The following is a 27,298-nucleotide window of genomic DNA, read 5'->3' as shown; positions in this document are numbered from 1 at the left end:
ATGTTGATTCTGGACAAACAGCATCTCATGAGTCCACGATGTCCACACAAAGGCTGTGCCTGATAGAAATAAGAAAACGAGACTTCGTCACTGGCTTGGCCTCTCTTCAGCAGTGCTTGATTCATTGCCTAACCCAGGAAACCATCTCAGTGTTTTATATGTTATATATTAGATTAGCAATGTCATTGAAATGAGGTTTTGGGAGTCAAACAAATGTCTGCCTGCTCTGTTTTTACAGCTCTGCACTCCAACGGTTTGTCTGTCGTCCATATCTCTGATGGTGAGATGGACATCCTCAAGCCCCTAAACATCACAGACACTCATGTGATTGTGGAAGTTACTCGCCTCTCTTCCTTTGGCCTCACAAGGAACCAGAAAAAAACAAAACAAAGGAAACAAAAAACAAAAAACAAAAAAACACTTTTGGGCCAAGTTTTGCTGTTCCTCCGTCCACCAAACCCCAGAACACAGATGCAAAAACTCAATGTGTTTCTTCTGCCAAGGAACATCCCAGTGAAAGAGGTAAACATCTAGGGAAAGTTATACTTTCACTTATTTCAATCCTAACTCATCTCATCTTTTCCAAAGCTGCTCACAGGAGCTTAATTCAGTCAGCCTGTCCATGTTCTGTCACTTCTCAGATATCCTTGTCTTTACAAAAATCTTCCAGCCCGTCCTGGGAATCATGGGGAGCTCCGAGACTAGCTGGGATTGTATATCCTGTAGGGATGTTTTATATCAGGTTCATGAACATGTTTTAAATAATACCACGGTACATTCCAAAGGGCGCTTATGCTGCAGAATAACCTAAGGTTGTATTACAGATCAGAAATCGACACTTTACATCCTACTGACCGATTAAGTCTCCATCTCACCACTGGTGTTATGCCTGATTTAGATTTTTGTTGGGGGCCTTTGCAAAGACTTACATAAGTGGCCAAAGTTGTTGCCCACATTTTATGGTCGTGTTTATGTTTATATTACAGTGTGGTAACATGTTATATATGCAGTGCTAGCAAATTAAAAGAAAAAAACACAGGAATGTTTTTTGGTGAGGCTGTTATTCTCTATGCGTACATGGGAGGAATCAATGTACCTGAAAAGGCCAATAGCAATAACTGCAGGCTCTGTTTATCTGATGTGTAGTTACACAATATAATATATAATGTATATAGTATAATGTTAAAAGGGTTTTCCAGTTACAATGTAAGTTACAACATAGATCAGTAAAAATCATGAATCAGTTTAAAAGACGGTGCTTTATCCAAACCCACCAAAATCCTTTTTGTGATTGCTGTGGTCTATAGCAGGCTGCCACAGTCACCTATTTTTGGCATTAAAAAAAAAAAAGCAACATGTGTAAAAACACCTGCCAACTACTTGCTGAACTGTAGAGAAACCTGAGAAAGTTCATTGTGAAGCAGAGATTGTTAATCTTCTATTTAAAAAACTACTCCTTAATGCTGCAACCACTATGGTTTAGATTTCCGGTGTACTTTGCTTTCTTGACAGTTTCACTGCCAGCTACAGTTTCCTTTGCATGTCCCAGAAAACAAAGACAATCAATCAATATATGTATAATTGATGTGGGGATTTAAAACTACTGAAGATAAACCCTCAAATTACATTTGTCATATTTTAAGGTGAGTTGGAAGCATGGATATTCCGAACACATCCCGGCATCATCTGACTGTGAATTCTTCCAAGGTCGCAGATACACTGTTCTCTGTCCAGTCGCCAATAGAATCCAGCCTAAAGTGAGTAATTAATCTCTTTGTCCTGGAACCCTTTGACTGTGACATTCTTCACTCAGAGGACTCTGGGTGTGACAGAAACACTTGCACTGTGTTTGCAGGAGAAAAAATTTCACCCTGATTTTGGACCAAACTACCATCCAACATTTGAGGTCCGCTTTCCTGCAAACACTGAAGAAGTGCCAATAATAGTCCAGGACCAAGCGCAGCAGACAGAGGTCTGGAGATGGGACACTGATCTGACCGGTAACATCTCTAACATTACTCCACCTAATCCACTAGATCAGAAATAATTAGGAAATGTGGTCCACGTGGCTTTTCATTAATGATCAAGGATCAAAAGCAATTCTTCCTCCTTCATTCTTCTCTTCTTCTTCTTTTGGCTATTTAAGATAATCTGTCTCATCTCCATATCCTAGTATCCTCCTTTGTCACACCAACCCTCTGTATGTCCTCCTTCACTGTATCCATGAATCTTCTTTGATGTATGCCTCTTTTCCTCTTGCCTGGCACTCCATCTTCATCTTCCTTTCTCCCTCCTCTGCACATGTGCAAACTTCTCAGCCTCTCTGACAGTGAGCTACCCTGCTGATGGACTCGTTTCTGATCCTGTCTGCTCTCTCATAATAAACAGGTCGGCTTCCTGTCTCATGTTCATTAAATTGTATTGATTCATGCTGTTATTGGTTGAGTGTCTGAAAATCAGCAACGTTCTGTGATGATTGATTACCTGCAGAGATTTCTCTGGATTCAAGCTTAGATTGTTCTGTTATCAAGAATCTCTCTTCTTTTTTGCTCGGTCCTCAGATGTTCCGAGCAGAGACAATCAGCCGAGGCTCCAGAGCCTCCCACCAGGCAAGCGTCTGTTCTCAGTTCGGCAGCAGTTTGTGAAAAAAGTGTCAAAATCGACTCTGAACCAGCTCCTGGACAGGCTGCTCCAAAAAGAAATTATAGATATGGAGGAAATGGAAGCAGCCAAAATCAAACGCAGGGCTGAACGAGCTCGACATGTGATTGATGTGGTGCGAAACAAAGGAAGAAGAGCCAGCTCATTCCTGATTGATGCTCTCTGTGAGTTGGATAAACACCTTTTTGACACCCTCGGCCTCAGCTAAGGTGGAGCTTCAGCTGGATCTAAACAGTAATTGCTTCACTCATCATACATCACTTTTAAACTGATGGCTGGTTGCTACCACACATAAAAGCTTTGAAAAGTGTATCTCAGGACCCGTCCAGACTTCATATTGTGGTGTTCAGTGTTTTTTGTTGTTGTTTTTTCTTGTCAACAGATTCTTGAAATTGCTGAATTGCTGAATGAAGGCGCTTTATATTGTACAGTAGATCGCACAATTATAGATACAGAGAAAAACCCAACAATCATATGACCCCCTATGAGCAGCACTTTGGCGACAGTGGGAAGGAAAAACTCCCTTTTAACAGGAAGAAACCTCCAGCAGAACCAGGCTCAGGGAGGGGCGGGGCCATCTGCTGTGATTGGTTGGGGTGAGAGAAGGAAGACAGGATAAAGACATGCTGTGGAAGAGAGACAGAGGTTAATAACAGATATGATTCGATGCAGAGAGGTCTGTGAACACATAGTGAGTGAGAAAGGTGAATCCACACATCACTCGGCTGGAGGAAGCTGGGTTTCCACACCGTCCTGGACATAAATACAGACCTGCCTGCTGTCATAGACCCCAGCACTCACATATTACTTATAAGTGACTCATATGTATATATATATATGCATGTATATATTGTGTATATTGTGCTATTTCTTACTTAGTGTGTTGTGTCTTTGTTCCTGTTTGTGCTGCAGCACTGTAACCTAAATAATTTCCCCTGGGGATCAAAAAAGTATTCTGATTGTGATTAAATGAAAGCAGTCAGAGCAGAGGACGGTGATGTAAGGAATGGGATTTTAATCAGCCAGTCTCCTTTAACTCTCAGCATCACAAAGTAATGTGGTAACATCTGGACTGATGTGTTTACTGTCAGCTAGTTTAAATGCTGTAGGCTGCAGCCGCTGCTCTAACACTATAACTGTAACAGGGCTCAGTGCTGCTTCTAACAGTCTGAGCTGCTTCAGGCTTTATTTGTGAGGAGCACAGCAGCTTACAAACACGTGGCTGGGCCTGGACCCAAAGGAGTGTTTGTTAAAGCCTGCAGTGAATCCAGCAGCAGAATGATGGAAATGCAACACAGCAATGATGAAGAGGAGCAGCATTAAAGCCAAAGTCCAGTTCATACAGTTAGGTCCATAAATCAAATAAGGGAAAATAAAATGTTGTTGGATGCACCTGTCTGCAGCCTTAATGCTCTCTGGTCGCTATGGTAACGCGTAAACATTTCTTTCAAAATAAGACACACGACTACAACACGGGAAAAGACCCAGGGAAACGAAGTTAACGATAAAAACCCTGAAAACCATTGTTGGATTTATATTTTATCATTGTCATTGTTATTGGGGAATATCTAACCATATATGCTCAGAGGTGTAGAACCAATTGTGTAATGATAGTAGTCTTTAAAGACTTTGTGTGACTCCAGAGTGTTCTGGCATTCACACCCACGTCCTGGGATCATGGGAGAGGTGCTACCTTCTTATTGTTTTGTGGTAGGATGTCTGTTTTAGTCTAAGTGCCTTTTGTTTAGATGAACTGCTGGACTTCCAGACCAGCAGGTTTAGGGAAGTCGTTTATGGGGTCACACTCTGACTCCACACACACACACACACACACACACACACACACACACACACACACACACACACACACACACACACACACACCTACATAACATACAGACTGGTACCTTTGTTCACGTGTATGTTAATGAACCTATGTATATTCATGTAACCTCAATAAAAGAGCAGTGTTACGAGGGAACGGACGAGAGCGACTGTGGTCAAGCGAAGGAACGGCATTGGTCCAGTTCTCTCCCGTGCACGAGAAACAGAAAGAACTACTCGTGTCTTGCTTTGCTGTGTAGCTGGATTGAACGATCCAGCGAACAGGTTTATGCTACAAACCTATCAACCATCAATTTCACACCGAGCCTCGACTCTCACGGACCGGTACCAAACGACTCACGGACCGGTCCGTGACCCGGGGGTTGGGAACCGCTGAGTTAACGCATGAGTAGTTCAGGGCTGCACGTCATTTTCATTGTTAATATCTTTGTGAAAAGCACATTGATGTGAAAATCTTCATGAGAGTCAGAGGCCCTACAACACGATTAAAGATTCATTCAAAGGAAAATCACAAGTTATTATCATCTTCAGAACATTTCATTAAACATTAGAGACAGACTGCTGAGTACATCTCATCTCTATCCAAACAACCTACAGTCCACAAACACATCATGAACCAGTGCTCTGGGCTGTGGTCTGTCCCCAGTTACATGGATCAGCTGGTTCCCTGGAGGTGACTGCTGCTGTGGTTTGGAGCGGATGAATAAACCTGAACTGAATCAGGTGTCCAGTTACTTTTGGTCCCTTTAAACCAGGCTGTCACATGTTCAGGATGTGAAACTCCTCCTCCTCAGTGAAAACGGGTGTGGGTCTCAATCAGCCAAGGTTTTGGGTGAACCCATTGTGAGATCTAGCCCCACGCTATCATGTGATTTCCTGTGATCAAATGTCCCAGGATGTAAGTGGGCGTTAAGACGTCCATGTCCCTCTTCAAGCAACTTAAAGAAGTCCAGACGCTTTTCTTTCCAAGCTCCTTCAACAACATCATTCATAGAACAGCTTCCAGCTTCTTTTGCTCGGCTACAGTTTGGATGGATTTGCATTTAAAGATGCAACAAGACTAAAATGGTTAGGGTCAGGAGGTCAAAGGTCAGAGCTCCTGTGGGTCTGAGGGCGGCCTCACGCTGGAGAAGGATGAATGAATGAATGCTTTATTGGCCATATGCAGGTTGCCCCACAGAGGAATAGGACCCCCCCCCCCCCCCCCCCCCCCCAACTTACACACACAACAACAAAGACATCACATGGGAATACAGTCGGAGATCGGCAGCGTTGGGAGAAAAACACTGAAAAAATTACACAACAATGGGAAAAGTACAAGAGGAAAAAAAGAGACCTCTTCACACGCTGGGCAACCTATGGGAGGACAGCATGAGAACAGGAAACAAAAAAAACTCCTCTGCACAGAGAGCACATTAATGTCCACATCACAACATCAGAGCACATGACAAGCCACAGGGGATGGATAGGGGGGTGGGGGGTAATCCGAAGGAACACAGCAGTCGTCCTGCACCATGCTATCATTTCAGCGCGGCACACAGACCTGCTGTCTTCCCCCGCAGGAACAAGCATCGAAGGCGTTTGGAAGGGAGGGGGATGAGTGCGTGCTTATCAGTGTAAGTGTGTGTGTGTGCGTGTCCAAAGTTCAGCGGAGACAGTGTCCTTCGGCCTATCAGGCTAAGTAAACAGTCCTCCAGCCGATCCAGGTGTCCTTCATGGGATGGGAAGAATAGTCATCACACAGTCGTTATCAGGGAGTTGTTTTGGTGGGCTCCAGCCTTGGGCCTGAGCAGCTGGCGCCGTGGTGTCCAAATGTAGAATATTGTTGATTTCTCCTTTATGCGAGCAGCGAATTTAGCACTCTGACACTGGGGCCTCGATTTCCCGTTGGAGCGCTGCGAGCCTCCCCATGATGGTATCAAGCTTCTGTTCCGTGGTGTTGTCATTCTTTTGATTCTGAGACCCCACAGCTGCAGTGAGCCGTTCTGCGATGTTATCCAACTTCCGCTCAAGGGTGTTATTGTGAGCAGGCCCCTCTCTGATGTATCCCATCATACGCTCAATGGTGTTAGTTTGAGTCTTCACGGCAGCTGTAAGCGTCTCCAAGGTGTTGACCATGCTGCGTTCGGTGTGGGAGGCCGCGCCTCGTCCCATCGCTTCAATTCCAGCGGTCAGCTTAGGGGGGGTTTGAACAGCTGGTTCCGCTCTCTTATTTCTCCGATAAGTCAGGGCCAAGCCAGCTCCGATCAGCAAGGACCCTGTTATCATGGTTCCGAATAGGTAGATATCCTCAGCGTCCTCGATAGACAGTCCCGCCAGGCACAAGATCCTCCAGGTCTGCCACCCATCCATCGTGTATCCGGTAGGGAAAGTCCCTCCAGGGCACTCGGGCTCTCCCGAGCCCAGACTTCTCGTTGAGAAGAGGGTGTCAATAGCATTCAGAGACCAGTTGATCAAATCTATAATTCTCTGTTAGGTTTTAGAGAACGACAGTGAGAGACTGTTCGAGGGAAAAATAGTGCACGCGAGACAAGACAGGACACAAGAGGCTAAGCAGGGAAGATAAGGGGAAGGAGGAGAGGAGAAAAGTGCGACCGCCTTCACCGAAAGCCAAGTAATAAGGTGAAGGAGTCTGACCTGAGCCAGTGTTTGACATGAACACATCAGCACTGCTGTCAGTGAGCCTAACGACAGCCGTTAGCATCATTTCAGTGTTTCAGTCATAAAAACACTTCCTGTCTCTGTGGTGGTTACAGTGACATCATGCAGTTTGTGCTTTGACCTCCAGAGGGCGACAAATCAGCACAGACAGAGAGCTCCATTCAAACTTTGCTGCCATCAGGAATAATTCTTCAAATATAATCATCAGTGTTTGAGCAGTTATGATATCAGGGACAATCTAGACATGTGTGACAATACTGAACATGTCACATGACACACCTCAAACATCATGTGATCCACTCTCAGTCTGCACTTTCATTCATGACTTCAACAGGTTGAAATGAGCTTTGAAGAAACATCAGTTCAGTGCTGAAATATTTAAACGCTGCAGGAAGAACAACAACAAAGTGATGACGGATGTTTGTGCTTCAAACAGGAAAACCAAGGCAAGGCAAGGCAAGGCAAGTTTATTTGTATAGCACAATTCAACAACAAGGTGATTCAAAGTGCTTTACAGAGACATTAGAAACAAAAACAAATAAAAAGCATGATTTAAAATTGATTAAAACAAGCAAATAAACTAACTAATTAACAAACAAACAAACAAAACAGTATATAAAATCAAAACAGATAAAATCAGAACAGTAGATAAAATCAGTAGTTAAATGTAAGTTTTAAAATTTAAGCTTAAAAGTGTGGATTTGGTGCTTTTTTCAAATGCAGCTGAGAACAGGTGAGTCTTCAACCTGGATTTAAATAAACTGAGTGTTTCAGCTGATCTGAGGCTTTCTGGGAGTTTGTTCCAGATATAAGGAGCATAAAAGCTGAATGCAGCTTCGCCGTGTCTGGTTCTGACTCTGGGAACTGATAAAAGACCGGATCCAGATGACCTGAGGGATCTGGAAGGTTCATACTGGGTCAGGAGGTCATTGATGTATTTTGGTCCTAAACCATTCAGAGCTTTATAGACCAGCATCAGAACTTTAAAGTCTATCCTCTGACGGACAGGCAGCCAGTGTAAAGACCTCAGAGCTGGACTTTTTTGGTCTTAGTGAGGACTCGAGCAGCAGAGTTCTGAATGAGCTGTAGTTGTCTGACTGATTTTTTAGGTAGACCTGTAAAGATGCTGTTACAGTAATCAAGCCTACTAAAGATGAATGCATGGACTAGTTTTTCCAGGTCCTGTTGAGACATCAGATCTTTTATCCTTGAAATATTCTTGAGGTGATAGTATGCTGACTTTGTTATTGTCTTAATGTGTTTTTCTAAGTTTAGGTCTGCATCCATCACTACACCCAAATTTCTCGCCTGGTTTGTGGTTTTTAGATGTATAGATTGAAGTTCTCTGGTGACCTATAATCGTTTTTCTTTGGCGCCAAAGACTATTACCTCAGTTTTGTTTTTGTTTAGCTGGAGAAAATTGTGGCACAACCAGTCATTGATTTCCTCAATGCATTTACCAAGAGCCTGCACAGGGCCTTGGTCTCCTGGTGACATTGTGATATATATTTGTGTGTCATCTGCATAGCTGTGATAGTTTATTTTGTTGTTGTTTATAATCTGTGCCAGTGGGAGCATGTAAATGTTAAACAGAAGGGGTCCCAAGATGGAACCTTGGGGAACTCCACATGTGATACTTGTCTGCTCAGATGTGAAGTTAACTATTGATACAAAGTATTTCCTGTTTTCTAAGTATGTTTTGAACCAGTTTAGTACAGTTCCTGAAAGACCTGTCCAGTTCTCCAGTCGTTTGAGTAATATGTTGTGGTCAACTGTATCAAATGCTGCACTGAGATCCAGTAAAACTAAGACTGACATTTTTCCACTGTCTGTATTCAGACATATGTCATTAAACACTTTGGTCAGAGCGGTTTCAGTGCTGTGGTTCTGTCTAAAACCTGACTGGAAGGCATCGTAGCAATTATTCTGTTTTAAGAAGTAACTGAGCTGTTGAGAAACTGCTTTTTCAATGATCTTACTTAAAAACGGGAGATTTGAGATCGGCCTGTAGTTGTTCATTTGTGTCTTGTCAAGATTGTCCTTTTTCAGTATAGGTTTAATTACAGCAGTTTTTAGTGGTTCTGGAAACACACCTGATAATAAAGAAAAGTTGACGATCTGTAACAGGTGTGACTCTAAAGTCTTTGAGACCTTTTTGAAAAAACTTGTTGGCAGGACATCTAAACAGCAGGAGGAGGAGTTCAGTTGACCTAAGATGTCCTCCAGGTCTTTGCTGTTAATAGGTTTAAACTGTTTCATGGTGTTTAAACAGTTTTTTGGTGGACACAGTACATATCCTGGATCTGCTGTTGATGTACCAATTGCTTGTCTAATTTTTTGGATTTTTTCTGTGAAGAATTTGGCAAAGTCATTGCAGGCCATGGTCGAATGAAGTTCAGCTGCCACTGACACAGGAGGGTTTGTTAGCCTGTCAACTGTAGAAAATAAGACCCGAGCATTATGGCTGTTTTTAGTGATGATGTCAGAGAAGTAGGACCTCCTTGCACTCCTCAGTTGTAAATTATAATTGTGAAGTTTCTCTTTATAAATGTCATAATGAACCTGGAGGTTTGTTTTTCTCCATCTGCGCTCAGCTTTCCTACACTCTCTTTTTTCATTTTTCACCAGTGTGGAGTTTCTCCATGGAGACTTCTTCCTTCCAGAGATAACCTTCACCTTAATGGGAGCAATAGTGTCCATTACATTTAACATGTTAGCATTGAAGCTATTGACGAGCTCATTGACTGACCCTCTGGACAGGTCAGGTGTTAATGGGAAGACCTGGTAAAAAATTGCACTACTGTGTTCAGTTATACACCGTTTTGTGATCACTGTTGTTGATATATTTGTGTGGGCTGAGATTTTACTTTCAAAGAAAACACAGTAATGATCAGACAGGCCCACATCAGACACAGTAACCTTTGAAATGCTCAGGCCTTTGGAGATCAGTAGGTCAAGAGTGTGTCCTCTATTATGTGTGGCCTCTGTTACATGCTGAGTCAGCCCAAAGTTGCCCAGAGTGTTACTCAGGTCTTTAGTCCCTTTGTCCTGAGGGTTGTCCACATGAATGTTAAAATCCCCAACAATAATTACACAGTCAAAATCAACACAGATCACAGACAGCAGTTCACTGAGGTCATTAAAAAAGTCTGTGCAGTATTTGGGAGGCCTGTAAACATTAAGAAACACAACTTTGGATGGGGCCTTCAGCTGTAAAGCCACATATTCAAAAGACTGAAAACTTCCAGGAGATAGCTGCTTACACTGATAAAACTGTAGTTAGGAGGGGTCGTCTCGATGAGAACAGCTCCACTGTTACTTTGGTCCAACCAAGTTTCAGTTAAAAACATAAAATCAAGGCTGTGCTCAGTGATTAAATCATTAATTAAAAATGTTTTCCCAGCTAAAGATCTAACGTTTAATAAAGCCAACTTAAGTGTTTTAGAGGCATTACTTGTCCCCTCGTGTTTGGCAGCAGTCTGTGGCACACAAGGTATGTTTACTATGTTTAAAGATCTTTTAGAGTGCATCTCTCTGTGTTTTGACCAGGCCACATGTCTCCTGTCACCTAGAAGTACAGAGATTTTAAAACCTTCTAGTAAACAGGGTCCCAGCTTCTCCTGGGAAAAGTCACCACTGCCATAATCCTCACAGCCCGGACCCTAAACACATCAGACTGTGGAGACAGAGCGTGAAGGTGGTAAGGAGGAACTAAGGGGGGCGAGGCTGGGCAATGTGACTTCGATTGCTCTGTTGAGGGTGGGGCTCGATGGCGAACCTTTGGCCGCTCTGGTGGGGGGTTTATGGGGGACAAAAAGGGATTGGGACGGGGGGTAGATCTGAGCCCAGCATTGACCCGCTCCATCATCTCCTCAGTGAATTTCAGGTGTGGGGAGGAGGGAGAAAGGGAGGGGGAGGAGGGTGATGGCCTGTCAGGGGTTTGGGGGACTGGGGAAGGTCGTGGTCCCTTGTCCTGGTCGTTGGTGTTATTGAGAGAGTTGGAGGCAAATAGGGACCCCTCTTCTTGCCTCAGATGTCTCTCCTTTCTGAGGCTCTTCCCGGGTGGGGGCAGATGGAGCTCCTCCTCAAGGTTTCTGCTGGGCTTTGTCTGTTCTTGGAGTACTGTTTGTTCCTCTTTATGAGATAACTCCTCGTTTATCTCAGCCTTGGCACCAAGCACAGATGGATGACGTATGGAATAAAACAAGTTGGAGGTGAACAGTTTCACCCCTGACTTGTTAAAATTAAATCCATTTGCTTTAAACAGATGCCTGCGTTCCCAAAAAATATTAAAGTTGTCGATAAAATGCACTGAGTGGTCGGCACATGCTGATATAAGCCATTTATTCAGTGTAAACAACCTGCTGAATCTCTCGTCTCCTCCTCTGACCGGCGGTACAGGTCCACTGATGAATACAGCTGCATTCAGAGAGTTTACAGTATTTAATAATCCAGTAAAGTCCCGTTTCAGAACCTCCGACTGTTGTTTGGACACATCGTTTGACCCTGTATGCAGAACAATGTTTGTCACAGTTGGATATTCATCTGCAATTTGAAGAATTCTCTCCTTCAGGTTGTAGACCATATCCTTAGGAAAGCAGAGGACTTTAGTGTTCTTACCGCACATCCTTTGTACATCCTTTACGGCAGAGTCACCCACAATCAGAGTTTCAGGCCTAGCCTTTAGCTTTCCCTGTGGCCTTTCACTTTTCAACAGATTTTCAGACCTTACTTCGCTGCTTTTAGATGGATGGTTGTCCGATATAGATCCAGGGTCCTTTGATAGTGGAGCAAATCTGTTCTGCAGTTTCACATTCAGTTGTTTTGGAGGTTTGTTGTTATCCTTCCTATTCACGGTTGTCCAGTCCTGTTTCCTCCCGTATACAGGGGTAGAAGAGCTTCTCTGTCTCGTAGGAAGTGAAGGCCAGTCGGTTTCAGAGATTTCAGCTTGCTGTGCCCTGCCTGTGGTACGTCCTTCCAGGAGACATGATTTATGTCTTGGTTTTGCACCAAGACAGTCCAAGGGGGGTGTTGCGGCTACTCCAACCAATGGCCGCGGCAGGCTAAACATGAGGACACCGATGACGCGCAACAATTAACGCACAGAACACTTCTGTATCATTTGCTTCTTTATTTCCACATGCAACTGTCCAAACTATAAATCAGCACATGGGATCAACTGTCAAACAAACGCACAGACTGCACAAGCAAATAACTGCAACTTACAAATAAATGCACCAGCTACTATGTCAAAATTCCAAACTGGTCTATGGCAGCAATTAGTGCATAAATATACAAACACCATCAAGTTACAGTCAAATATATCAAATCATTCAAATTGTGCTCAAGTTGCGGTATGTTGCGATATGTTGCGGTCAACAGAAAGTTTTTGCCTCGTGCTCACCCTACCTTCTGCTCATCACATCAGGTGCTGTGAACAAGTGAGTGCAACCACATTTACCTTATACCACACCCATGAGACACGCCCCACGCCCATGCACCAATACAGTGAGTCCATTTAAACCAACCCACTTAGTTAGACGGAAACAACTCATATGGCTCCTACATACCGGCCCCTAATTATTTTAGAGCAATAATTACATCATACTTACCAGGTAGGAGACATATTGATAAACATGATCTATCCTTTATCAAACATTCAAAATACAATTACAATTCCAAATAGACAAATATACATTAATACAAATAGATATTTGAAAAAAAAAAAGTCAATTTTCATGACTCTTCTGCTTCCTGTAGAAGACACACTTTAGTGATCGGCCTATCCAAATAACCAGAATCATCGACAACGATAACCACATCCCCAGGAATGAAGTTCCGTCCGATTCTCTGCCACTTCTGACGCTCTTGAAGCTGGGGCAGGTACTCCTTAACCCAGCGCTTCCAGAACAGGTCAGACATGTACTGTACTTGCCTCCATCGATGTCGTCCATACACGTCCCCCTTCTGAAACACTCCTGGTGGTATCAATAACTTACCAAGATGGCGGCGCGTGAACAACGCGAGGCTCAGTGTCTCTCCAGAATCTGCTATTTAGCGGTTTTTTACCTACTTTTAACCGGATTATTCGTCCAGAATTGCTGTGCGTTGCTGACCTACAGCAGACAAGAGCTTCTGGACATCTGGACTCACAACTCCAACAGTTTTATCGCCGATCTCCGACTCATCCCAGAGATCTCCAGAACACCGGAGGCTGCCCACTCTCCCCGGCTGGGCGGAAGTGCACGCAGACGGCGCCGAGATCGTAAACAAAGGCGAGGTAGGCGCGGAGGGCTACGGGCTAAGCTAAAGCTAACACCACACCGGCTGCCTTTACCCAGTATTTTTCTCGCCAATGTCCGTTCTCTGGCAAACAAAATGGATGAGATACGGCTCTCCATCACTAACAACAGACGGATTATGGACTCAAATGTCATGTTTTTCACCGAAACATGGCTGAACAACAGCTGCCCGGACAATGCTATCGAGTTAGCAGGACGCCACACACACCGAGCCGACAGGCTAGCAGATGACTCCGGCAAGACCAGAGGTGGAGGTTTGTGCATTTATATTAACAATGCTTGGTGCATGAACTCCACTACTACTGAGAGTCACTGCTCACCTAATGCGGAGTTTTTAATGGTCAAATGCAGACCTTATTATCTCCCCAGAGAACTCACTTCGATGATACTCACTGCCGTGTATATACCCCCCGACGCTAATGCTAGGTTGGCCATGAAAGAACTTTCTGCAGCCATTAACAAACACCAGAATAAACACCCCGAGGCTGCTTTTATTGTTGCTGGCGACTTCAACCACACCAATTTAAAGACAGTCCTCCCCAGATTCCACCAACATGTCTCCTGCCACACCAGAGGAGACAAGACTTTAGACCATGTGTATTCCAACCTGGCCCTCCCCCACATTGGACAATCGGACCATCTCTCCCTGTTCCTCACACCTCGGTATTCACCACTCATCCAACGTGTGAAACCTGCTGTGAGGACAATTAAAGTGTGGCCAGAGGGGACAGACGCAGTGCTCCAGGACAGATTTAAAAACACAGACTGGAATATGTTCACCCACACAGACCTGGACCAGTACGCCTCATCTGTACTGGATTACATCTCCAAAACCACAGACAGTGTCACCACCCAGAAACGGATCACCATGTACCCCAACCAGAAGCCTTGGATGAACCGGGATGTTCGTCTCCTCCTGAAGGCCCGCAACACTGCCTTTAGGTCAGGAGATGCACACGCCTACAGTACAGCCAGGGCTAATCTAAAGAAGGGCATCAAAAAAGCCAAACACCATTACAAAAAGAAGGTAGAAGAACACTTCTCCAACTCCAACCCCCGACGCATGTGGCAAGGACTCCAGACCATCACAGACTACAGGACCACCAAACCCTCCCCCGCATCCTCTGATGTCTCCTTCCTCAACGAGCTCAACAACTTTTATGCTCGTTTTGAGCGAGGGAACCCCACAACCACAACCAAAGCAGACGTGACGCCAGACCACCAACCTCTGACTCTCTCCCCCACCGATGTAGGAGCGGTGCTGAGCAGGATCAATGTCCACAAGGCTGCAGGCCCTGATGGCATCCCCGGGCGTGTTCTCAGAGCGTGTTCTGGGGAGCTTGCAGGAGTGCTCACAGACATATTCAATCTGTCCTTGGCCCACGCTGTGGTACCGGCCTGCTTCAAATCCACCTCCATCGTCCCGATACCCAAAAACTCCAACCCATCTTGCCTCAATGATTACCGCCCAGTAGCACTCACCCCCATCATCACTAAGTGCTTAGAGCGACTGGTCCTAGCACACTTCAAATCCTGTCTCCCCCCCACCCTGGACCCCCACCAATTCGCATACCGCCAGAACAGGAGCACAGAGGATGCAGTCTCCATCGCACTGCACTCTGTCCTCTCACACCTGGACAACAACAACAACTTCAGTTCAGCATTCAATACAATCCACCCCTCACAACTCATCAGGAAACTGACAGACCTGGGCATCAGTTCCCTCATCTGCAAATGGTTACTGGACTTCCTGACCAACCGCCCCCAACATGTCCGGCTGGATAACCGCTGCTCATCTACCATCACAATGAACACCGGTGTACCACAAGGCTGTGTGATGAGCCCTTTCCTCTACTCCCTCTTCACCCACGACTGCAGACCTGCTGATGGTTCCAACACCATCATTAAGTTTGCAGATGACACCACGGTGATTGGCCTCATCAGTGACAACGATGAGGCCGCCTACAGGGAGGAGGTGGATCGTCTGGCTGAGTGGTGCGACAGAAACAACCTGCTGCATAACACCGAGAAGACCAAGGAGCTCATCGTGGACTACAGGAGGAATGCTGACCCACATCCACCCATCCACATTAAGGGGACGGCTGTGGAGCGTGTGAGCAGCTTCAAGTTCCTGGGAGTCCACATCTCCGAGGATCTCACCTGGACGACCAACTGCTCCAAGCTGGTCAAGAAGGCTCACCAGCGCCTCTTCTTCTTGAGGACTCTGAGGAAGAACCACCTGTCCTCAGACATCCTGGTGAACTTCTATCGCTGCACCATCGAGAGCATCCTGACCAACTGTATAACAGTCTGGTACGGGAACTGCTCTGCCTCGGACCGGAAGGCGTTGCAGAGGGTCGTGAAAACTGCCCAGCGCATCGCCGGAGCACCACTTCCTGCCATGAAAGACATCTACAGGAAGCGGTGTCTGAAAAGGGCTGGGAAAATCATCAAAGACCCCAGTCACCCATCACATGGACTCTTCACCCTCCTGCCCTCTGGGAGGCGCCACAGGAGCCTCCGGACTAAGACCACCAGGTACCGGAACAGCTTCTTCCCCACAGCTGTCAGACTCCTGAACTCTGCCTCCTGACATCTGACCCACGTTAAACTCATGGACTGAACATACACACACACAATGGACAACTGTACCCTCAAACACACAATAATAACATGGACTGAACCACCACTCACAACCACTAGCACTTTATATAGCCTCTGTAGAAACTATCTACACCCTCACTTATCTTAACTGCACTACTGCATAGCTCTGTGTAAATAATCATTCTGTACATTCAATAATCTTTAATCCTACAACTGTTTACAACTTGCATAGTTCCCATTTCTGTATAGCTGTATATCCCAGATTTCTGTAAAGTTATTTATTTCATATTCTGTATAGTTTTTCATATTTATATCCTGTTCATAGCCTGTACATAGCTTGTACTCACTACAGCCTGTACATACTTAGTTATAGAATATTCACAACATACTTCATACCGTGTACATTATAACATACCATAATAGACCCATTTCTGTAATATACTTACATATCTATACTATTGCTAATATATATTGTAATATATCTATATCACTAAAGCACTTCTGGATGGATGCAAACTGCATTTCGTTGCCCTGTACCTGTGCATGTGCAATGACAATAAAGTTGAATTCTATTCTATTCTATTCTAAAGTGACTCTTTTAAAAACATGTCTGCCTGAAATTCACATTTCATTTATTTTGGGGGATTTTAACAGAGAGATAGAACTTTATGAATCCCTCATGTTTATCCTCCAGGGAATCCAGTTTGTAGTAGCAGAACACCGACAAATTTTTACACAGCACAGAATTAGGATATCAAATAAAGGGGAATAAGAGAATATGAATATAATCATAAATATATACATATATACACAGACCTCACACAGAGACAGCAGCTACACTGTGTGTGGATGTGATCCACAGTCACAGCTGTGGGTTTCAGTCAGTGTGTCTCTAACTTCATGGTCACATTTCAAAGCTTATTGGAGCCAGAAGATGTTCAAGTAAAAGATTTATTGCTGTACTCGTCTACCAGGATAACAGGAGGTTCATAAAGCTGTGTAATACTTCAGCTTTACATCATGCAGTAGTAGTTTATTAAACCCCCCAAAATATGACTATCCAGAGTTGGGACCAGGAAGCAGAGTTGCAGTCTTACACGCCTCTCTGCAGCTTCTCTCCTCCTGCTACCCCCCCAAAAACCCATCTCCATAGAGACTGTGTCAGCTTCCAAACAGACAAAAAACAAACTAAAAACCAGCAACAAACAACTTAAACATAAACAATCACAAAGAAAGAACAATACAGTATCCACATCTGAACCAAAGAGTAAAACAGTGAAATGTGGATTATTAAACATTAGGTCTCTCTCCTCCAAGTCTCTGTTAGTACATGTTAGTAAAAACATTTCTGCATTTTATCCATATTTTATTTTTAACTCAAAATCAAAGATTCCAGATTCTCCTACATGTTGGTTTTGAATCAGATAGGACGACAGATTTCAGGTGGCCCTGTGTCTTTCTCTATTACATTTGCCACTGTGTAACTCAAAGTTATTTAAGGACTAGTTTATTTCAATGGATGAGTTTACTGACTGACGCGCAGAAGAAATAGTTCTTTATGGAGCCTAGATGGTGTGAATGATGAGACCAAAGACTGCAATATCTTGTACCAAAAATATATTGAATAAATGGAGGACAGGGGAAATGGAACAAAATAATTAACACAACACACAACATAAATGCCCACAATTAAATAATAAATCAATGCTGTGATCTTTCTGTGCAAAAGTCCTTTTTGGTCCTCTTCTTTTTAAAGTTCACTTTTAAGGTATTCCTCCTTAGAGTCCAGCTTCATACAAATGGGGAAATATGTCCGTAATCCAAAGACGGCTAAGTGGGGGAAAGAGGGGAAACAAAGAATGGTCCTACCGGCTCGCCACTTCAATATGAAGAAGATTAATTCAAAGGGAGGGAACAAAACCTGACCTGTAGGTCAGAAAAACGTCCATTAGCACATCAAGTTCGATTCAGTTTATCGGTAAACAAATATATTTTTCTGCAAGCCTATGTAACAATGCAAATCATCATCAACCAATGTACAACAGTTAAATTATTAATCATCTTGGCTACGTAGCTTAATCTATACATTCCAGTAGCATTCGCTACAAACAATACAAAAACAACAATAAAGGAAAACAGCTGTCTAACAGACAGCATAGCCGAATTCAAGGCAACACATAACAATAAACATGTTACCTGGCATCTTTTCAGCCACCAATGATAGTCATTGTATGTTATCAACATTTCACTAACTATGTTTTCTCTCATGTTTAAAATAGGCCGACCAAGAGCAAAATAGGTATGTCTGCAGACTCTGCTGTAGCCAAAGTTATCAGATCTCCTGTGTTTTTAAATCCCTAACTGCTCGATCATTATCATTTTAGAAGACAACAATTTCTCAAAGGAGGTTCAAAACTAATGCCTACAAGATTACCAAGAGGATGGTTCGGGGCTCTTACATGACTCCGGGAAGTCAACACTTGGTGGATGAGGTGTGTTACCTTTGACACTTTTAAGACAGTCCTGTTTATCACTACTAACAATAAGCAAATATGTTTTCACTCAACAGATCCTTCACAGCATGTTGTTTCTGGGCAAAATCAACAACATCCCCTTTTCACCAGAAGAAATCTTCCCTAATCCTTTTGTTTTGGGTTCTTTAATGAGAAGATATCCCAGGCCTTTAAAGTTGTATTCGACTCAGCTTCCCAGGCGAAGTCCCTTCTCCTGTGTGCTCGACATGGTAAGATAACTCTTCTCACATTGTCAGTCAATCTGACAAACTTCCAGTTTTTAGGAAAGTATAATGCAAAGTGCTTTTTTACTGAGAAATCCAAAGAAAATCCATACTGTACCTTATACTTCAACATATGCTTCTAGCTATACTTCTCCACCAAACACAGAGACTGCAGGAGAGCTGGAGACTTGCTTCAGAATTTGTTAGTTCTAAATAATGTCTAACAGACTCATTATTGGAGATGCTTACAGTCTTCAAGGCGTATATGATGCTGTCACTGTGTAGCTGCTGGATCTGTTAAGTCAGCTCAAAGACTCTAAATTCAGCGTGTTTTGACAGCCCGGCATAGCAAAATAGAAAAAAAAAGGTCAATTAGCAAATTTAATTATAAATTAGTGAGAACAAAGATGGATTTTTGCTTATTGATTTAAAATTAAATAGATTTTTGTGACTTGTTTCACCCCCTATCTTAAAATGTCTAAACCAAAAGCATCCAATGGTCCTGCATAGTTAAATAAGTCAAGCAGCGAAACAAACATGTTGATCAACTTTCTATGAAAAACAACTATATAATCAGGTGCAACACTTTGACCAGATCTGTAACTGTTTTCAGATCGTCCTGCAAAATAACTCAGAGAATGAAGAGCAAATAAAGCAGAGTCTGCAAGATCTCCTCACAGACTTGGACTTAGAAGAGAATAATAAAAAAACAGCTTTCGTCTCGTCCACCATCTGCATTTCTCAAAAATCCCAAACCAACAAATCAGAAAGGTACTATGGAGTCTCCATGTCCACCAAAGGTCCTAACGCTGGGAAAATTATGATTGCTGCCTCCTGTCTTAGCAAATGGCATAAATATGTATCTGGTGCGGTGATGACCTATTATCCAAACACAGTCCAGAAAGATTACTTTGATGGAACAATTGAAGTACCTGGAAATATCAGGTGTGAGGCTTTTTGTCTCCGTGATGGTGCCAGAATGAAGCCTTGCAGATCATGTAAGAATTTGTTTGGCTTGAACACAGAAGACCTCAGAGAGTGGCCATATGGTAACTGTGCTGAAGCTGAGAGCCTGAGCAATTTGCTTGAAAATGAGAGAGAAGTTGAAACACATGTGGATGAATACTCAGCTGAAAAGGACAACAGGCAGAGAGCTGAGGATGAGGTTGGTAGGGTTCTTAGAACCGTGTTGCAAAGGATTCGGTTTAACTGGACAGGTGAATTTTACAACCCAGAACAAGAGTGAGATTTCATGAAATCATTTGCATTCATCATTCTGATAAATCAAAGATTCTCTGCTCTGACAGCATCTGTGTGGATTTTCTGTAATCACAGAGACGTGTATAAGCATGTTTACTTTCCATCTCCATGTAATTGTCACATTTAATAATTAAAACTGGCTTCTATGGGTTTTTGTTTGTTTGCTTACATATCTAGTGTTTAATGCAATATGAAGCATTATCAGACAGCATTTATTGGGAAGAATCCCATATTTATACTGGTCTGTACCCAGGGTACACAGAAAATAAAAACACATGTTTTCTTATTATGATCCCAACTATAATTTACTTAAGCAAAAGCACTACATGTGTAGTTATAATATTTATAGCAGTTACTGTTGAGCTTTAAATTTATCATCTTAAATGTTTATATGCTGATTATATTGCTTTATATAAGAAAGGCCTAACTCTGAGTACACTCTGTGCCAAAAAGTGCTGACAGGAAACTGCATGCTTTTGCAGAAACGTGCTTTTGCAGCTAGAAAGTGAAGCTGATATATATCAGTTTTAATTAGTTTTTACCAACTGCTTGCTAGGGCAATCCCACGAGTTTGGTGTTTTTGTATTGAACATGATTCCAAGTGCTTTCTATAACACATAGCAGAGGTGCCACAACAAAGACTGAGAAGAGGACAGGAAGAGACAGTGAAAGAGATGCACTCCTTCGCCATTCATGTTAAAGCGTTGCATAGCTTTAATTTTAGAGAGTGTTGCATAACTTTAGTCATTTTTCTACCACAGGTGAAGCCAAGAATTGTGAAGCTCTCTTTTGGCCAAATACCAGAATCTGTAAGAAGAAGAAAAAACAAACAATCAAATAGGTCATTATTAAGAGAACAACAATCTCTTGATGATTATCCACAGTGTCTTTGATAACTCTGAGATACAAACTGTCAAGGATATACACATCCCAGCAAACAATAGCTGTGTTTGACTAAAGCGATTAATAACAAGGACAGAGCTACAATCACTACAGTCAAACATAAAGGGCTTAATCCTGAATCCAAGTCTGAGCTGTGATGCCGTTGGTGCTGAAAGCTGCTCAGATCCTGAAGCTGCACGTTTTGTCTCTCTCTAACCAAACCAGCAGCAAAAGAAGACACATTTCGCTTGACATAAACATTGTCATGAATTCCCTCTTACTTTTGCTGGTTTGCTTCCACCACCATTAAAACACACACAGAAAAACAACACAGCACAGCTCTCTGCCTCTCTCAGTGTACTTTAAGAACACCGTTTCCCATCTCAAATCTCTGTTTTTGGCATTATTCGCTTGCTTGTTATGAAGCAGTCTACCGTTGTTTACAGCCATTTTTTTTTAATGACTTCCGACAAGACAGCCTCATTTCTGCTGTTCAACACCAAATTTTATTTATTTTTTTCAAATTAAGTGAAACTGCAAAATGCTCTGCTGTGTCTCTATTAAAACCTCTTATTAAAACCTCTGAATCACTTCAGCAGCATCAGCCAATGTACATTTGTTGAGTCGTGGTTCTCGTCTGCTTTTGTTCTACTGCAGAATAATATTTTTAAGGTTATCTACTGTAAAAAGCTAGGCCAGGAAAATCTGCTTCATGGTTTTGTGTTTTATCCTCAGTTACTTTGACACAAAAGCATCTGCTGTGATGCTCACACCTCTGATGAAGTTTCACAAGTGTCAGTACTGATAAATGATCAGAATTATAATGTTTCTGACTCTCTGAGTAAGAATTAAATGGAATCTAATTGGGACCTTGTGAATTGGAATTGAACAGGTTCTAGAAATCAGTGATGATACTCAGCTCCAATACCCACCTATGATATGAGGCTTACGAACGCTGACTGGGTTTCATTTACCAGCTTTTTATGTTCTTCCTGCAGTTTCCTCCCCACATCACTCATCTTAACTTTTTTCCAGTCCTCCTCAGTCTAAACAGAACACACAACAATACAAAGAAAAGCTCAGGTGATTGATCTCTAACACTAGGCATCCCCAGTCTTATTCTTAGCAGTCTAACTTCTCACCATATCTTTGAAGGCCTCTCCATTGTAGTAGCGCTTGGATGCTGGATACTCTATCGTTTTGTCACATAGTTCCAGGAAACTGGAAGCCACCAGATGCAGCTCCTCTCCGTCATAGCCGTACAGCTTTTTGTCCTCACGCGTCATCAGCACAAGCTCGTCACATGGACATGAGGTGCCCTTTACCACACCAATAACCTGCATTTTTACAATCTCGGGAAGGTAGAATTTTCCCCAGGCGTTAACTTCATCATCATCCCCGTTGTATTTGGTGTTCTCAAGCTCTTCTATCCACAGGTCAGCACCACTTGGCTTCTTCAGGTGAACGCACATGCTTTTGTTTTTGGAAACAAAATCTTTCACCCATTTCAGGTACTTTTCACCTGGAAAGAAGCAGACAAGGAAATATGGATGAATGTAGAAGTGTTGGAAAAGACAAATAGCAAGGTTATCCTACAGCAGTTTGTGAAAATGTTGTATCTTGAAATAAGCAGGCAAAATGAGGATCTCACTTATCTCATATGTTCTGACTACCGACTTTCTTCAGTTAAAGGACAAAAAAAGGGCACACTGGAGGCTGACAGAGTGTGCAATGGTGGGAATCATTTTGCAGAACTCACTAAAGTTTGTTTCTCCTGGAACAAGCTTTCTACACTTCGGCAAATGAAAATACTGTGTTAAACTAAAAAAAGAGCACCAGACCAAGGTCTACAGTACTAACAGAAAAGCATGCCGTTACCTGTTGCCTGTCGACACAGCTGCTGATCTTCCTCACCAAAAAAATGAGGATCCCTGAAAGGAATAGAAAGGTTATGTTAAAATGAATGACTGTCACGGTGATCATGGGAAGCTCCGAAATATCACAACAATAGCTACGAAATCACAAAATGCAGTGTGATGTCTGTAAGCACCAAACATGACATCTCTGCAAATTCATCTTGAAATATGTAGGTACCTCACACGTACAGCTGCAGCCATCTCAGCCATTTATCACTGTGGCTGCCAAGTGGCTGCCACTTCAAAAGCGCATGGCACAACATAGAAGAGCCACCTCCACAGGACAAGACTCAGCAGTCCATCTGCATCTTAAGGATAAAGGTCACTCTTTCGAGGATGCTAATGTTCACATTTTGGACAGAGAGGACAGATGGTTTGAAAGAGGAGTGAAAGAAGCATCTATGTCCACTGTGAGCGACCATCTTTGAACAGAGGCGGGGTTTACGACACCAACTCTCTGCCATCTATAATCCAGTTTTGAGATCCTTCCCAGACGCCTGAACGCCCACTCACATCCTGGGCCATCTGACCTCAGGAATTCGCATGATAAGGTGGGGCCAGGTTTCACAATGAACTCACCCGAAACTGGCTGATTGGGGCCCACACCCAGTTTCACACCTTGGCTCAGGTGATTAGAGGATCATCAGGGGGTCCTTTGTCCCTCTGTGGGGGGTCACTCCCACTAGGTTTATATCTGGGACTCTCCACCATTTGACCTTAGAACTGAAGAAGCTTCTCGGATGAGAGGTGAAACGTCTTCAAGTAACTTAAAGAAGTCCAGACGCTTTTCTTTGCAAGCTCCTTTGACTACGATGACCTGGATGACTGAGAACCTTCACAGACATAAGGTGAATGTGACAAACAAAGCGCCTTCTTGTTCTCTGTGATAATGTAAAGTTATTAATGAAAAAACAAACGAGTAAAAAACGGACTGGAAACATGTCTTCAATCAAAACTCGACAAAAACAAAGAAACAGCCTCACTTCTCTGCGACGCTCCCTAAAAATGACGTTACGTGTTACGTACCAGAGATTTCTATACAGCCCTTTATCAAGCCGAGAGAAAGTGACGCAAAACCCTCCAACTAATAAGGACTAGCAGAGAGGCTCAGCTGAGTGTAGTTACCTGGTTTGCAGACGCATACAGATGTTTCCTGTCCTCTCGGACGCAGCTGTGATAGAACATGTGGTGCATTACCGCCACCAACTGGCTTGGAGTGAGGACCGGAAATCGCTCATGCCAAATCAAAAAAAAAAAAAACATAAAGAAAGATTAAGTGAAGAGATAAATGAATACATTAAATCAAGAAGAAAAAAACCCACCACCGGACATATACATCCTCATATCCTTCTGTACAAATGAGTTTGTTTTAGAAACTGAAAAAAGCCACAAAACCTTCACATCTAGAAATCCTTTGCAGTAAAACTTGTTTTTTGGCAGGTTCCACAGGTTTTGAATCAGTTTTCTTCTTTATTCCTGATAATTTTGACAATGAAAAAGAACATGTTCTATAGGGCTTTGGAGTTGACGTCACGCCGCAATGCATTGTGGGAGCGCGGCACCATTTTCGAGGTCTACGAATCAAAACAAACACACTGTGTTGGAACGACGATTACAAGATGCTTAAAAGCAGCTCAAAAGAGAATGGACTGTATAGAGACCGATTGCGTCCAGAGGCGAAGCGGCGGTACTTGCAGAAAATAGCGTGCAGTGGAAATGTGGACCCGTATGAAATACGGCCGTGGAGTAGAAACCCTGAAGACGTAGCCTGATATATTTTCGTACCTTATCTGTGGAGTCAGTGCGTACAAGTCGTCATTCAAACAAAGGTAAGTCAGCTCGAGTACTGCGTGTGAAATGCGTTTGATTTCCCTGCAAACATTCACATTAGTGCAGCATAAATTCATTCATGAGGGGAAATTACAGTGAGAACATGTGGAGGCTGTTAGAGGGAGAAGATAGTGAGTTCAGTGCAGGGCTGTGCAGAGAGGTTTAAAGGGGCGGGTGCTCAAAGTTAAAAAGGGGCACATTGAACCAGGCTGAATAACAACAACACACATTCATCAAGAATCTAATATGGGAAGGGCAGGGCTGTGTTGGTCTGAGACTGTAGACATTAAAAACACACAGGAGAGATGGTAGCTGATTAAACAAGTGTCATGAGATAATAACAAAATGCAAAGATTGGTGACAGCGCTTGGAACCATAAGGCAACAAAAAACTATGTATGTAAAAAAAAAAAAAAAAAAAAAAAAATATATATATATATATATATATATATATATATATATATATATATATATATATATATATATATATATATATATATATATATATATATATACATACATACATACATAAAATACATGAGCGGGACACAGAAAGGAATTGGCAAGAATACCAGAGGTGCAAAACACCAGCTACTGGTAGACAGAACAATCAGCCGAGACTGCAAGACCAGACTGACCAACCTGTGCACTGCCTGGATTGATTACAAGAAGGCCTATGACTCAATGCCCCACAGCTGGATACTGGAATGCCTAGAATTGTACAAGATCAATGGGACCCTAAGAGCCTTCATCAGGAACTCAATGGGGATGTGGCGTACAACACTAGAGGCCAACTCCAAGCCCATAGCACAAGTTACCATCAAGTGCGGGATCTACCAAGGAGATGCTCTGTCCCCACTGCTGTTCTGCATAGGCCTGAACCCCCTCAGTGAGATCATTAACAAGACTGGCTACGGATACCGACTACGGAACGGAGCAGTTGTCAGCCACCTCCTGTACATGGATGACATCAAGCTGTATGCCAAGAGTGAACGAGACATCGATTCACTGATCCACACTACCAGGCTATACAGCAATGACATTGGAATGTCGTTCGGACTGGAGAAGTGTAGTCGGATGGTAACAAAGAGAGGGAAGGTAGTCAGAACTGAGGGGATTGAACTACCAGAAGGCAACATTGCAGACATAGAGGACAGTTACAAGTACCTGGGGATCCCGCAGGCAAATGGGAACCATGAAGAGGCCGCTAGAAAGGCTGCAACCACCAAGTACCTGCAGAGGGTCAGGCAAGTCCTGAGGAGTCAGCTGAATGGTAAGAACAAGATCCGGGCCATCAACACATACGCCCTGCCCGTGATCAGGTACCCTGCTGGGGTAATAGGCTGGCCAAAGGAGGAGATAGAAGCCACTGACATAAAGACAAGAAAGCTCCTGACCATGCATGGAGGGTTTCACCCCAAGTCCAGCACCCTGAGGCTGTACGCTAAGCGGAAGGAAGGGGGCCGGGGACTGGTGAGTGTCAGCACCACAGTCCAGGATGAGACAACGAACATCCAAGAATACATTGGGAAGATGGCCCCAACTGACCGAGTGCTCAGTGAATACCTCAGGCAGCAGAAACCCAAGAAAGAGGAGGGAGACGAGGAACCATCATGGAAGGACAGGCCCCTGCACGGTATGTACCACCGGCAGATAGAGGAGGTGGCTGATATCCAGAAATCCTACCAGTGGCTGGACAAAGCTGGACTGAAAGACAGCACAGAGGCACTAATCATGGCAGCACAAGAACAAGCTCTGAGTACAAGATCCATAGAGGCTGGGGTCTATCACACCAGGCAAGACCCCAGGTGCAGGCTGTGTAAAGATGCCCCAGAGACAATCCAGCACATAACAGCAGGGTGCAAGATGCTAGCAGGCAAGGCATACATGGAACGCCATAACCAAGTGGCCGGCATAGTGTACAGGAACATCTGTGCTGAGTATAACCTAGAAGTCCCGAGGTCAAAATGGGAGATGCCCCCAAGGGTGGTGGAGAATGACCGAGCTAAGATCCTGTGGGACTTCCAGATACAGACGGACAAAATGGTGGTGGCTAACCAACCGGACATAGTGGTGGTAGACAAACAGAAGAAGACGGCCGTAGTGATCGATGTAGCGGTTCCGAATGACAGCAATATCAGGAAGAAGGAACACGAGAAGCTGGAGAAATACCAAGGGCTCAGAGAAGAGCTCGAGAGGATGTGGAGGGTGAAGGTAACGGTGGTCCCCGTGGTAATCGGAGCACTAGGTGCGGTGACTCCCAAGCTAGGCGAGTGGCTCCAGCAGATCCCGGGAATAACATCGGAGATCTCTGTCCAGAAGAGCGCAGTCCTGGGAACAGCTAAGATACTGCGCAGGACCCTCAAGCTCCCAGGCCTCTGGTAGAGGACCCGAGCTTGAAGGATAAACCGCCCGCAGGGGTGTGCTGGGTGTTTATATATATATATACATACATACATACAGTGGGGCAAAAAAGTATTTAGTCAGCCACCGATTGTGCAAGTTCCCCCACTTAAAATGATGACAGAGGTCAGTAATTTGCACCAGAGGTACACTTCAACTGTGAGAGACAGAATGTGAAAAAAAATCCATGAATCCACA

At 43.5% G+C, this 27,298-nt stretch overlaps 1 protein-coding gene and 1 long non-coding RNA gene across 8 annotated transcripts in view; one reads left to right on the top strand and one right to left on the bottom strand.

The window, feature by feature from the left end:
• LOC113011482 (NACHT, LRR and PYD domains-containing protein 3-like) overlaps positions 1-4,053 on the top strand; it is a 102,794-nt gene extending 98,741 nt beyond the window's left edge. For 4 of the 7 annotated variants that reach the window (XM_080296928.1, XM_080296931.1, XM_080296925.1 and 1 more), the window contains 4 exons: positions 239-522; positions 1,644-1,757; positions 1,856-2,000; positions 2,562-4,053. In XM_080296928.1, coding sequence (XP_080153054.1) covers positions 239-522; positions 1,644-1,757; positions 1,856-2,000; positions 2,562-2,869 — 851 coding nt within the window. In that variant the 3' untranslated portion in view covers positions 2,870-4,053. Of the gene's footprint in view, positions 1-238; positions 523-1,643; positions 1,758-1,855; positions 2,001-2,318; positions 2,389-2,561 lie in introns of those variants that run through there. The other 3 variants (XM_080296934.1, XM_080296922.1, XM_080296942.1) reach the window with 3 other exon arrangements.
• Positions 1-27,298, bottom strand: part of LOC145425134 (uncharacterized) — a 323,553-nt gene that overhangs the window by 144,928 nt on the left and 151,327 nt on the right. The gene's annotated exons all lie outside the window — the stretch shown is intronic.

The sequence above is a fragment of the Astatotilapia calliptera genome, chromosome 3 (genome assembly GCF_964374335.1).
Source record: "Astatotilapia calliptera chromosome 3, fAstCal68.1, whole genome shotgun sequence".
In the NCBI taxonomy this organism is placed as follows: domain Eukaryota; kingdom Metazoa; phylum Chordata; class Actinopteri; order Cichliformes; family Cichlidae; genus Astatotilapia; species Astatotilapia calliptera.
This window is presented reverse-complemented; position numbering and strand designations above follow the sequence as displayed.